The sequence below is a fragment of the Microtus oregoni genome, unplaced genomic scaffold, assembly GCF_018167655.1.
Source record: "Microtus oregoni isolate MIOR12 unplaced genomic scaffold, Mior012 000020F_ref0000438, whole genome shotgun sequence".
Classification (NCBI taxonomy): domain Eukaryota; kingdom Metazoa; phylum Chordata; class Mammalia; order Rodentia; family Cricetidae; genus Microtus; species Microtus oregoni.
In genome coordinates, this window is record NW_024543079.1 from 21,493,564 (window position 1) to 21,508,239 (window position 14,676).

A 14,676-nucleotide genomic window follows, 5' to 3' on the forward strand; every position below is an offset into this window, starting at 1 on the left:
CTTGCGGGCTGTGGTCCAACTAGTCCAACAAAGGCTGTCAACCAACTGAAGGTTCAAGAATCCAGTAGTTATTCAGTCCACGAGGCTGGATGACTCGGCCGGAATCCCAAAGAAGCAGATTCTAATGCCAGTGAAGGAGTGAACTTGTTAGTGAGAGCAAGCAGGAACAGAAAGAGCTTCCTTCTTCCATGTCCTTTAGAGGCTGCCTCAGGTGTGGTCCATTTTAACCATGTATCTTCCCACCTCAAAAGATTTGGATTAAAAGTGGGTCAACCCACTTCAAATTACTTAATTAAAAACCCACACAGGTGTTACCAGCTGCTTGAAGTTTTAGTTAATTCTAGATGTCGTCAAAAGGGCAACCAAGAACCACCACCAGATAATTTAATTTTAAAAATTATATGCACACTTATATGTATATATGTTCATATATATATATATATATATATATATATATATATATATATCCCCACCTAGCCAGGAATTCCCTATGTAGACCAGGGCAGCCTTGAACACATTCATATAAACAAATTATAAATCATGCAGTCTTCTGTGGCTTCCTTTCATTTAGCGTGGTATTTTTAAGGTTTACCCATGTAGCACACATCAGTTTCCACTCCTTTTTATTCCACTATGTGGATCGATCTCACTGTTAATCACTTACCAGGTGATGGGCATTTATTTCCACATTATACTTGCTATGAATAACATTTCTATGGACATTTAAAACACACTTTGGAGTAGATATAATTTCTCTTGGAGTGGAATGGACAGACGGCAGGGCAAGTCTGTGGTTAACCCTTTGAGGGCTTACCGTATTCTATCCAATCCTTCCAGCAGCCTGTGTGATTTCTTCACATCTGTATCCACACTTGGATTGTCTCTTTAGAGCCCAGCCCAGTGGTATCTCTTTGCGGTTTTGACTTGCATTGTCAAAGACTAAAAGCTTTTTATTGTGCTTACTGGCCATCTGTATCTTTGGAGAGATGTCTAGTCAAATGCTATGTCCATTTGAGACAGGGTCTGTCTTAGTTACTGTTCTACTGCTATGTCAAAACATCATGATCAAAGCAACTTATAAAAAAAAGCATTTAGTTTCGGGCTCATGGTTCCAGAGGACAGTAGAGTCTATGACCATCATGACTGGAAGCATGGACGCCAGCAAGCAGGCAGGCAGGCAGGCAGGGTGCTACAGGAGCTGAAAGCATGGACGCCAGCAGGCAGGCAGGCAGGCAGGCAGGGTGCTACAGGAGCTGAAAGCTTACATGTTGAGACAACAACCATGAAACAGAGAGATGTGCCGTTACACTGGCTCCCCACAGAACTCCCTGGGGCCAGGGATGAACGCCCCTGAGCCTCTCTCACTAGGCCAGTGCTGTACGACAGAACTACTCCCCAGCCCTTGTTCACATTTCTATCATGCAACCTCACTTGAATAGTTTCAGTTTTCCCCTTTAACAACTAGCAAACTTAGATGGATATTTTTATGTTGGGAATTACACATAAACACACAGCGACAGTTTGTTTAAAGACTTTATTTCCGGCAAGTAACAGCTTACGTGTCATAAAAATCATCGAAGTCATCAGACACGTTATGGTCTCTAGGACGAAGAGCAGCTTCGATGTCAGAGTTGCTGTCATCAGACTCCCCCCAGAAGGCTGGAAGAGAGCAAGACATGGCTCATTAGCACTTTGTGCTCAAATAGAGGGTTTTCAAAACAGCAAGGCAACCGCCCAGTTGAAGGACTGGCCTGCCAAAGGTCTAAAGTACTGTGTCACCTGTACAAATTTACATATTTCATGCTATGCTCTTCACATTGTTACCGAGAAATCCTTGAAGAATCCTTCTTTTATCTTTCATTAAGTCCAACGCTTTATTATAGGATAGACATCTTCTGTGCCACAATTAGTGAGAGATAGTGGGACTGGAAAGCAGGTGAAGAGAGTACATCCGGGTTAAATGCTAGTAGCTGGTAGGGACAGGGGGAACTGGGTATGGAGAAGCCAGTTAGGGCTACTGCAAAAGTCCTACCAGGCATGGGAAATACATACTCATGGGCCCTGCCTTGGGGGCAGGGAAAGAGAGGCAAAACACTCTGTAGGTAGAAGGCACCAATTCAGACAATCAATCCCAAATAAACTGTACTACCACTGCGGCCCATGGCACCTTCACGGTCCTTTCACTGAAGGCCTTGTTCATGGGCACATGTGTGCACCCTCCCTGGGCTCACAGGACATGTCACAGTCCTCACACAAGGACACAAGAAGACAAAGACATAACATAACTATTTTGGTTAAGATGAGAAATGACAATTGGTGTCCGTTTATTTCTTACCATTTGACTTTATAGTGGTCACGGGGTCCCTTTTGCTTTCATGCCTATAAAATAAGAAAGTGAACATTGACAGCTGTCTAATAGTTTCACAGGGAGCTGCTTGGGAAGAAGCGGTGGTGTTTATGGTAAGGAGAGAAATTTTATATTTCCTTCCCAGGCTCTAAAAGCATAAAAGTGTCAAGGATCGGGGTGGCCAGAGGCACTTGCTGGGGGGCCCTCCTGCTGAAGGGAGACACAGCAGTAGTCGGCAGAGGATGATTTCCGCTCAATAGTCCTCTGCAAACACTGTGTACAAAGTGTCAGCACTCTGGAGAAAACGCCAAGTGGAATACCTGAAGAGAATTTCAAGGAAGGTGAGATACCTCAGTCAAAGCAGCAACAACAGTTTAAGAAAGGCAGTCACAGCAGACACACTGAGAAACAGCAGCTGTTTAGCTTTCTAGATATCCACTGATAGACATACCTGCGGCTATGGCCTTTGGTACCTACTGGCCTCCTCTGGTGAATGCAGGAGGGCAGGATAGCGACTCTTTGGAGTGGGATTTCTCAGTGTGCCTTTCCAGGGCTGTATGCAACTTTATGAACTTAAAGAGCCCTTCTGGGAGCATCACTTATGCTCTGTATTGTACCTAAATTCTCCAAGTGTCATGCTGAGGGACATTAGGGAAGAAATACACTTTTTCTATACAAGGTATCACATTTCCCTCTCATGGCCAGGACCCTGTTCACCCTGATAGAAGAACTTTTCAAATTCATCCCCCACTTGGACAAGTCTTGACAACCTGCAGTTTACACATATGCCTTGTAATACATGCATCAGCAAAGCAGGCTCTACTAAGGGTCCATCCTCTATGCTCTACAGTACCTTACAGCACTCCTTTGCACTTGGTACCCACTGCTGACCAGGATCCAGCAGTAGAGCCCATGGTCATTCTTCATAAAGAAAACATCAGAAAGGAACCAACAGACAGTCAATAGTCATGGTAGCACCCAATGCTACCATGGGGGTAGGCATCAACAAAGTGAGCCTCAAAAGTCCTTGTATGTAAGTATGCACACACACAATGAACCCATGTGCATTGTGAAATGATTTACCTACTTCCATTACCTAGGAGCTAGGTAGCTGGGTTAGTGCAGGGAGGCAGAGGTAGATTATAAAAGCTCTGGGAAACTGGTAGTCTTCAGACAGCTGTGGTCTGGATAACGAGAGGCATAGGAAGAGGGTCAAGTCTATTGCTGGATGGAATTGAGAGGACAAACAGCTTGGTGACAGAGAGGGCTGAGAGTTGCAGGGTCTCCAGATGGCAAGGTGCTTCTAGCTGAGAAAGAGGACACTGCAGCTCGGACTAAGGAACTAGATGTGGCAGCTGAATATCTTGATGCAAGAATCAAACCATAAAGGCAGCCATGACCAGACCAGGTTGCTACAGCTTCAGTGACTACTATGGGTTCCAGAAACGTGTCCAGCATACATCTGGTAGCTCTACTTGTCCTCCTCCAAAACAATTTGTTGTCAAGCTCAGCAACCTTTAAGTGTGGTCTCCACTCCAACAGGATAGTCCTTTCTCCCACTGCAGAAAGTGGTAATCCCAACTTTCTGATTCTCCCAATGTCCCTTACCAAACATAGTTAATAACTATGCCCTGCCAACTTGACTTCCTGGTAATTCCCAAGGCCCTTACCAATTCCTTATGTACTTTCACCACACTGGCAAGCTAACCAGAAACTTCTGCCTGAATGTTTGCAATGGCTTCACTGATGACACCACATCTAATTTCTTCTCCTATTATCCAACTTCTACTTGGCAACAAGAGTGAGATGCTCGACACATAAATCTTATATTTTCTGATGAAAAACTCTTTAATGTCTTCCCCACTGTTTTTGGCATAAAGCCTAAATGCTGAATGGTACTTCCCAAGGTGGCTCCCAAACGATGCTGAGCTTCCTGACTGTATCCCCATTCCCTTTCCACTGCAGTCCTCATCAAACTGCTGTTTTCCACCCATTCACTCTGCTAACCCATAGCTACTCCTTACCCCATAGGCTGCTCGTGGATTAGCCGGTGCTTAGCAAATAGCAGGTGCTTAGGGTGGAATGAATAAATGACCTTTTTAAGCACTGGGTCCTACTGAAAGGCTCATGATCAATGTTCAATGACACAAAATGTGATCTACATGTTTATAATTAACACGTGACTCCAGTATCAGGTTGAGTTTCTTTGTCTTCTCAGCAAAAGGAAAAATATCCAGGGGAAAAAAGAGGAAAGAAAAGAAAAGAAAAAAAAAACTCATACAATGCTGCAAATGTGGCCTTGGCCAAGTGACTATCCTCCATGCCGAGTGACTATCCTCCATGCAAGTGAGAGTTTGTAATCACCCAGCTCATTAGAAGCAAGTGAACTGAGCCAGCAGCAAGGTCAGGTCCCACTGCGTGGAGGTGACTCACTGAGCACGCCAGGGACCCTCTTGCTTTGTGCAAGGTAGTTTAGGCATATCATCTCTCCATGAGGTCACTCGAACTTCCCTTTTCTGTTTGCTCTGGGTTAAGCTGCGTAGTTTTGAATCATTTAAACCACTGGGAGCAGGAAACAATATCAGTAAAATACGAATTAATTGTACAGTGGCTTTTAATTATTAGACTACTTACAAGAAACCTATTTAAGAACTACATATGCCACAGTTCATCGCTGAGAAAGGTAGAGGATGCTCTCAAGTATTCTCCATTCTACCCTGGTATCTTAGGAACAATATTTTTTTTTCTCTCGGTAGGAACCCACCTCTAAAAATCAATGTGATACTTTTTATTACGTACAATTCCTAGGGTCAACATTTCTTTCAAGGGTCTCACTAAGCATGTAAAGAAAGGCACAGGGAGTAGCTGGGCGGTGGTGGAGCACGCCTTTAATACCAGCACTCGGGAGGCAGAGGCAGGCGGATCTCTGTGAGTTCGAAGCCAGCCTGGTCTACAAGAGCTAGTTCCAGGACAGGAACCAAAAAAAAAAAAAAAAAAAACAACAACAACAACAAAAAAAACTACGGAGAAACCCTGTCTCGAAAAATCAAAACAAAACAAAACAAAAAAACAAAGAAAGAAAGGCACAGGGGAATGACTGTCTATGGAATCCTGGACAGAGTCAACTAGTTTAGTTATGGAGAGAAAAGTAGACGTGAACTCCCCCTTTCAGAGTAAGAAACTGGGTTTTACTTTCCAGGCCACACACTTGGGCCATCAGTCCATCAAAAGTGCTTATAAATGAATACGGTTGTACCTCAATGAAACTTCATGTAGAGAGAATGGCACTTGAATCTCATGTACTTTCACACGTCTTGAAATAGAACTTTACTTTGGGCCCTTTTAAATAACCAATTAGAAGTATAAAAACTAGCCGGGTGGTGGTGGTGCACACAAGCTACTTCCAGGACAGGCTCCAAAGCTACAGAGAAACCTGTCTCAAAAAACAAAACAAAACAAAGCAAAACAAACAAAAAAGAAGTATAAAGACTGTTGGACACAGTGGTTAATCCCAACACTTGGGAGGCAGAGGTAGGCAGATCTCTGTGAGTTCAAGACCAGCCTGGTCTTGGGAACTAGTCCAAAAGGAATAATGCAGACCACAGTTTTGCTGTTATTTAAAGATGCAATGCTGAGGATTCTGAGACATTCCTAGCATTATTGCAACGTACACGCAGACTGTCTCATTAAGGGAAGGTGTAAGTTGGCAACACGAAAGCAGGAAAGGAGGTAGAAGCAACATACTGTAAGGATTCACATGGGCAAGACCTCACCTAGCTCTTCATATTAGCTCCTGAATTTCATAAACACTCAAAACTGTAAGATGCTAAAAACGTAGAAGGCTGGAAAATTCCGAAGCTAAGAAGCATGCGCTCTAAAGATGACAGGGAGAAACCAGGGCAATAAAAGCCTAAGAGCACATAGCAACACAAAGACCAGGCCAGAGAGTACGTCCTGGGAAAATGGGATTCCTGCAGGATTCCTCCTAGATTACATATGACCTGGATCAGACATCATTGGTCAGCCCAGAAAGAAATGTTTGCACAGACAGCCTGTCTCCCCAAATAGTCTGTCCGCTTGAGGCAGACAGTTTCAGGAAACAGACTATGAACACACATAGCCCCCAACACTGCAATGTTCTCCTCATTTCCAAGCCCCTAACTTGTATAAAGGTTGCAGCCTCCCTGCTCCCAGACCCTTCAGTTCCCCTTGCTGTGTGTGCTAATAAACACAGTCTGTTGAAAGTCAGACTCTGGTCTCTTTCTTCCTTCTGCCTCTTTCTGATGCTTCAGAAATCTAACACCAGGGGCCGCAAAGACTGGGGTGTGGGAATAAGGCGGTGAGTTCAAGAGCCTATAGGCAAGTCTGTGGTGCGTCTTCTCGATTAGTGACTAACGTGGGAGGACAGAAGCTCATGGTTGCTTAAGAAAGCAGGGCAAGCCATGGAAAGCCACTCACTAAGCTGCATTCCTCCATGGTCTCTGCTTCAGTCCTGTTCCTGCTGTGAGATTCAGCCTTGATTTCCTCAAGACTGCGGGCAACCAGATAAACCCTTTCTTCCCTAAGTTGCTTTTGGTCACGGTAATTATCAAAGCAAACTAGGACTCTCACTAGATTGGAACTCTTGATACAGCCGGCCTACTAAAATGAATGACTACATTCTGTAGTTACCAGTGGCCACTTCCATGCAGACCTTCAATGAGAAGGAACACAGGAGACAAGGAGAAATATAAAATGTACAACGTGAGGAGAAGAAGAACACAAGGGAAGGTGATGCCGTCAAGGCCTGTACTCAAGGAGATGAAACATTTAAAGACAAGCCTATGCTAAAATGGAATAAAGAGAGTGGTAACCCCAGGGAAACCCCGATCTTGCTAAGCTTCCAACCTGTAAAAAGAAATGAAAGGAACACTAAGGCAGCAATGGGAAACGCCAACAACAGAAAGCTGGGGTAAAGGAAAACTGAAAGAGGGGACAAGTTCCAGCCCCAGCAAGCCAGACTTGGTAGTTTCGGCCTCGGGCCTCTGACTTACAATCAAGGACACAAGACAGGGGTTGTGGAATCTCCCTTCACAGTTAAGGAAAGCCACTGAGGCCAGGTGTGTATTAGGGGTGTCCTTGAGTGGAGGCCGAGAAAGGTCACTGTGTCAAGCTGTGAAGGTGAAGCCTGGAATGTGTTAGAGACCCCTAAGACGTAGATGCCAGATTTGTGGGATACCTGCCAACAAGAGCTACAGACTGGGTGTGGGACCAGCCCAAGAGAGAGGAATATGTCACAGTCAACAAGCTGAAAGGAGTTGGGGATCTGAAGACAGCTTTTACATGACACATAGAGATGCAGAATCTGGCCTTTGCCCTGCTGGTTTTTATTCTCCAGCATTTCCTCACTATGCTCCCTTGACTTCCCTTTGGGAATGTAATATACATTCTGTACCAATGTATGTTAGAATACGTGATCTGCTTTTTGATTTTGATTTATCGGAGTTATAGTAAAGAGACTGCCATGAGTCCCAGAAGAGACTTTGGGCTTTTAAACAGTGCTGAGACTGTAATACACTATTCTGTATTTAGAATGAATGCATTTTTTTTTTTTGCATTATATGGCTAAAAGCCTAAGGGCACCAGAGAGTAGAAGGTGGTGGCTTGAATAAGAATGGCTCCCACAGGCTCATAGATTTGAATGCTTAGTTACCCACCAGGGAGTGGAATTGTTTGAAAGGATTAGAAGGATGGGGGTGTGGCTCTGTTGGAGTTGGTGTGGCCTTGTTGGAAAAAAAATGTGTGCCCTGGGGGTGGACTTTGAGGTTTCAAAAGCCCATGCCAGGCCCAGGCTCCTCTCTTGTACTTGGCTTTCAGATAGGGAGGGAGCTCTCAGCTGCTTCTCCAGCACCATGCCTGCTTGACAACATATTCTCTGCCATGATCATAATGAACTAACCCTCTGAAACTGTAAGCAAGGCCCCAATTAAATGCTTTCTTTCATAACATTTGCCTTGGTCACTGGCCTCTTCACAGAAACAGAACAGTAACTAAGACAGTGGCTCCATTACAAACAGTGAGACTGATTGAAAAATACCAAACCAAACACAATCACTGAGGGGCTGGAGAGAAGAGTCATCGGTTAAAAGCACTTGCTCTTGCAGTGGGGTGGGCTCTTGGCATCTGCATGGCACTCACAAACATGTAAATTCCACTTCTAGAGGACCCGACACCCTCTTCTAACCTCTGAAGGCACCAGGCACATATATGGTGCATATACATATATGAAATATACAAAAAACATAATAAACACATCTAAAAAGAAAATCTGATTTAACAAAAGCCAAGCCCAAATGAAGTCACTGGTGAATTTTAACATACTTTCAAAGAAGAATTAATACCAATGCTTCTTAAACTATTCCATAAAACAGGAGGAAGCACTTCCAAACTCTAAGATGATACCAAAACCAATAAAGCTATAACAACAAAAGGAAATGATAGACCAGTCTCCTTGAATGCAGGCACAAAAATTTACAACAAAATTCTTGTGAACTAAAATCAATAAGACAGCAAAAGAAATGCAAAAACAAACATTTGCCCTAATAAAGCTCAATAAATATTATTTATAAAACATTAAATTTAACATATCAATAAATAGAATCAAAAGAACAAATCACAAGGTCATCTTGGTAGATACAGAAAAGGTTTTGGACAAAACTCCAATGTCCTTTCATGACAAAAGTACCACAGCCCAGGAACAGAAGGAATGCATCTCAACACAATAAAGGCTGTTTCAGGGCCTTGACATGCACAAGAGTCTACACATTCCCATCTAGGTCAAGATGAAGACCAGTCTTCTATCAGCAAACCGAAAGGCAGTCAGGAAGGAGCCCATGAAGACTTTCTTGAGCATGCTCACCTAGTTCCTGTTTCTCAAGACGGAATGCAGATGGCACTGGGACAGTCTGGGAAGAGGACCTCACTTGAAGTGAGCTAAGATTTCCCTTTGAAAATGTGTATACCTCTCCTATACATACCACTTGCAGATAACTGTATAGAATATTAACCTCTGCTCCCCACAGTATGCCCCCCACACATAGAATAAGAAGACATTAAAAAACTAACCTATGAGAAGATGTAAGATGTAGTATCTGTCTGTGAACTACAAAAATTTCTGTGGGCTTGAAATCCGTATTAAAAATTTTCAAATAGCATGTTTAATTGGATTTTTCTTCAAAATAAACATACTTCTGGAAAAATGTAGGGCAAAAAGCAATCCAGAAAGAAAGGAAAATAAGTACAAATGGCCAGATCAACAAATCTCCGCGAATACCAATTTTAAGTTTTAAAAGGCCACCGTCTGAGGCTGTTTAAATTTGACAAAGCCTGAGCGCCCCCTGATGGCTAGTTGGAGCTCCTACAGCATATGCTGTAATTTTAGCAGCCCTGGGGTCAACTTGTTTACTTTTTTCCTTCAAATAACCAAAGTGATTATTCTTAAGCAAAAGTGCTGTGTGCAAGAAAAACAAAGTGTATGGGTTTACGACAGCAAATGTGGACTGTTTAAGAAGCTTCTAATTTAGTAAAATTGAAGGTCAAAGCAAATTTCCTAAGCTCGAGATGAGGTGCGCACTTTTATAAGGGTACATAAAGAACTGCCAGGGAATTTTTGCTTTTAATTCAGTGGATAACTAGTGTCTAAGAGTCTTTAAACCATTCCAGGGAAAATAACACAAATGATCAGATGAGAAAGGAAAGCTGCAGCCACCATTTGAGCGTCAGGTGCAGGCTGGCGCCCTCCGCTGGCCGCTCCCATCGCTGCAGGGCTGGCAAGGAATGCCACCCACGGTGGCCCAGCTAAGGGGTGTGGGTGGCCGGGTGACTTTTTGTACCTTTCCCCCAGGCAATTGTGTTGCAAGTACACACTCTTTTTCTTTTGGCAAAAATCTTATCTTGATTCAACCCGAAGGCTGGAGTTACAAGGGAACCGGTAAGCCTAAATTACAAGGGAGCTGTGCTGATACAGTCTCCATTGAATAATGGATCCTGGAGAGTGAAGCCGCCTCCTGGGGAAGGTAAAGAGAGACAATGTTTGCAGAGGAGAGGAAGCTCCGGCATGCACCCCGGAACAAAAGGGAACAAGTGGTCTTTACTCGGAGAACAGCTTCCTATTAGGACTCACTCCTTCGGACATCATGCCTTTCATCCCCACTCAACCACAAAATGATTTTACTGAAGCAAATACAATGGTAGAAAAAGATTTACACTGAAAGAATCTTTAATAATAAACTGTTGCCGATCGGCCTACTTGCCCGTGATTTATAATACAATAAACATCGGATTCTATTACGGCTCATGCACTGAAGCCTCTGCTCTGAAGAACGGAATATGAAAGCACGGGGACCCCGCCATCATCACAATGAAATGAGCATGTATAAATGTGCTAAGAGTATCTCTTTGCATCTTTTATAGCTTGTGTGTATTAATCTGTAACGCTTATTAAGAAAGTCATTGCTATGCAAAGCAACACCCAATCCCTTTCTCTGGCTTTTCAACAGAGTGCACTGTTTAGCCAATAGGAGGGACCCTCTGGCCCTCATTCCGCATTCATCACAGGCAACATTTGCACAATGTATCTCTCAAAGGCGGCTGAAAAGAAGGCCTTAATACTCATGTAAACAACTGCAAACCAATTACTTAATGAATCAGGCCCACACATAATGAGGTGCAGACAAAGAGCTATAAATGCATTTTTGGGCCCAAGCCCCTGCTTTAAAGTAAAATCCCTCAGCTGTAGTTTGGGCTTAACTAGCACATCATAATTATTGTCTCTAGGACATCAGAGGAAGCCATTTTTTTTAAGGTCCAACAGAGTCCTTTTTTTTTTTTTTGAGGTTGCTCATCAGCTCACTGACAAAACAGAGCAAAGAAGAATTTTTAAAAGTGCTACAGCGCGCAGCACTGTTATGTTTATTCTCAAGTACTGGGTTTCGAGACCACTTGTAAAAGCAATAAAGCACAAGGAGTGACTGCAGTAAGTGGGATCCTTAAATGTAAAGCCTCTAAGAAATTTCAGCGAAGTCAGGCACAAACAGCAGAACCTGAGCTCTCCAAAGCCCAGGGTGGGGTATTAACAATAACAGCCCCAGCACAAGAACCAAACTGTGCCCAACAGCACACCAAGCTGTACACACTCACCGTCGAAGCCTTTCATGCTCGATTACTATCAAGTGTCTAGAACCAAGGGTTCCTGGAAAACCTTTTAGTGGGTTTATTTTTCTTAAAGGGGGAGGGGGTGATGAGATTACTATAACTTAGGAAATTAGCTTCATGCAGAAATATCATAACAAGAGGCTTCTTGCTTTAATTTGTAGGGAAATCAAGTTTAATTTTAGTCTTTGAAATGTGCCCAAGTGTGAAGGACCAGGTTGAGGAAATGTCCTACATAATCCTATTGCTTTCTAAGTGTGATTAAGAACTTTCCACAGAACTTGTTTTATGTCTTTAAAATATAATGGAAACAAATATTCCTAACACTCTTAAAAACTGAAAGGATAAATTTTTAAGCCAAATAGTAACATTAAGCCTGGGAACTACCTATAGAATTTATTGACCTTTTAAAATTCTCTTAAAAGACTGAGAACTTGAATTTACAGTGTAACCCTAACGGTATCGTATTCAACACTCTGCCAAACTCAGTTAACTCCTGTTTTCCCCAAAATGTGAACAAAAACCAGGATTAAAGGAAAAGTCCTGATAAATAAGGAAGCACCTTGGATACTCATCAAATTTCTAAAAGCAAGAATTTTAGAAAGTTAACCCATCCAAAGAGTCCAGATCCTAAGATACTGAAATGTTTTTGTAAAACACAAATGAACAGATTTTTTTCCATTTTCATTTCCCTTTAGTATGACATTTCTGGATCAAATCATTTTGTTATGTGGACATTACACACAGCAGTAGAAATGTAAAGGTCACGTTTTAACATTTTAGCAGGGTCAAGTAGTAAATTCAAAGGTAACGCAATCATCTAAAGGACACTTTTTTAATGAGCATGCTATTACAAAGGAAACTTGCTAGGCTGCTTGAAATAGTATTTAGCCAAAGGTAAAAGAGTAGGCACTGCATTAGGCAGGTGCTCAGATTCACATTAGAAAGGCTTCCTAAGAGACTGGAAGTCACTGCACGATTCATATTGGAGGCGGATGGCAAATTCAGCACACAACTCACTTATCAGAACTTATAAGGAGTGTTACATTCTAGCGAATGCAAAAGCATCAATTCTGCTCTTTAAAGGGAACAGGCCGTAACGCATTAGAAAAGGAATGAGTAATGTGGCCCAAAGACTTGTTAAGAGAAAAAGAAAGCACACACAAAAACTAACATACAGCAATTGCCTGTTGGTCTATCAGTTCCCCAGAAAGAAGAACATGCCACTTTATTTCTTTTAAGGCCTGATGTTTTCTCCCTGCCCTTTTCCTGACAACCTCCTTTGTGTGGTCTCTAAGCAGTCCTACTGCGAGCAGCTGTAGACGCTAATTTGTGGTTCACTGAGGTGTCAATTGAGTCTTAAACCAAGGAAACAACAGCTGCAAAACAATACTTGGCTCTGGTGCAAATATTTTCAGAGGTAGACTAAAGTTTCAACTGTTATTTTAGATAAACAAAAAACCCAAACCATAACCCTCCATCAAGTCATACAACAAAATAACAAGCAGCCAGCGCTGAATTCACTGCGTAGTGACATTTCTCATCTTGTTACTGCTATTCAGAAAGGCTTTCACGATTTTACCTTGACAAAGGACTTCCTTCACTAGATGAAAAACTAGCTTCCGACGCGATTTTGTGGGCTGTCTTTGTCTTGAATGTGCTGCTGCCAATATCCAAACCTGTGACAAGCACAAACAAGGAGAGTGAGAGCTAGCCACCAAACAGCCACGAAACAAGCGCAGATACAGCCCCATGATGATTTTGGAAAATCAAGAGGAAAATTCTGTTTAAATCACAGAAGGTTTTATGCAGGAAAAATACTCACAGATCACTGCAAAAAATAAGAATTTTCTTTGTAATAGAAAAAAAAGGTAAAATAAAATAAAAAACAAAACAAAACAAAAAACCCAAAACTACCCAAAGAGTTCTGCTTTTACTTCAATTTTTCATTCTATTTTGTGGTATGGGGGCTGAACCCAGGGCCTCCTCAAATGTGGTTGGCAATCATGTGACCTAGGGCTAAGTCCTCAGCAAGTTCTGCTTGAAATGGCCAACATAGGAACATGGGTTGAATAACTCCCTTGGTTAGGACTTAGGCAGGGATGGCTCACCAAGACAAGCACTGGGAACCAGGTCTCAGACACAAGTGAAACTCCTGGATGACAAGCATCCACACTGCCTACTCCGAAGCCCCTTTGCTAAAACCTGTTTCCCATCCCACAAAGAATAAATTTCTGCTAAAAGCCACCAAGGCCACTCTTTCAGCTTGTGCTGAGGACATGGATATACAACATACTTTCTTCCCTGGGGATGGAGACCGGAGTCCTCACTGTCCTCAGCCTTGGATATTTCTGCAGCAATCTGGTTTCGATGGGCAGTCACCCCAGATCCCAGACTGCGGAACGGCTTGCCTGCATGCCGTCTCTGTAGCAGAGTAGCTCTGCCAGCACCCGGTCCACGTTCAACTCAACAGGGCCTCTACTTTCATATAGGACAGGGCTTTGGGCTATGAAAAGTGGGGTCCAAAACTTAAATGGTTTTCCTCTATAACAGATCTGGAGACAGAGACCTAAACCATCTAACTCGGAAAGTAACTGAAACACCACTGCTCCTTCAGGAATGAGCGGTGAGGATGAGAGTCCTATCCACACCGCCTTTAACTGCTGGGAAGGTTCCCTTTGCCTCACAGATGGTCTCTGCAGCCCATAGGACCTGCGGACAGCAGAAGTGAGAAGACAGTGCACAGCCAGTGGAGAGTGGATGCAAAGCTCCATCATTCCGAGGGCAGTCAACAGCACGAGAAGCTCGTGCCCAATACTACCATCAGGCCACGGGGAATACAGTGTCACTGTGAGATGGCCCGAGGAAACTGACCTGCCTGTACTTAGCTGTACAACCTGTGATGTGTCATTTCATGCATGAAAAGTTTAACAGGCTATGATCAAAATACACTGTCTATGAACTGTTCAAATAGTATCATTTGAAACAAGTTATTAATATATTTAATAGTAGTATAATTTTTATAGACAGCCAAAAGATGACAATTTATGCCAAATAGCCATCTTTTGCACCTCCCAATTAGGTATCAAAATACATTTGCCAAATCATTGCAGCACCCCATTCCCAGTCATGTGGATTGC

At 42.9% G+C, this 14,676-nt stretch overlaps 1 protein-coding gene across 2 annotated transcripts in view; it reads right to left on the reverse strand.

Annotated features, from left to right (window-relative positions):
- Positions 1 to 1,519: 1,519 nt before the first annotated feature.
- Kiz (kizuna centrosomal protein) overlaps positions 1,520 to 14,676 on the reverse strand; it is a 96,380-nt gene continuing 83,223 nt past the window's right edge. For both annotated transcript variants that reach the window (XM_041670498.1, XM_041670497.1), the window contains 3 exons: positions 13,119 to 13,215; positions 2,336 to 2,379; positions 1,520 to 1,659 (listed from right to left, as the gene is read on the reverse strand). In XM_041670498.1, coding sequence (XP_041526432.1) covers positions 1,556 to 1,659; positions 2,336 to 2,379; positions 13,119 to 13,215 — 245 coding nt within the window. In that variant the 3' untranslated portion in view covers positions 1,520 to 1,555. The remainder of the gene's footprint in view (positions 1,660 to 2,335; positions 2,380 to 13,118; positions 13,216 to 14,676) is intronic.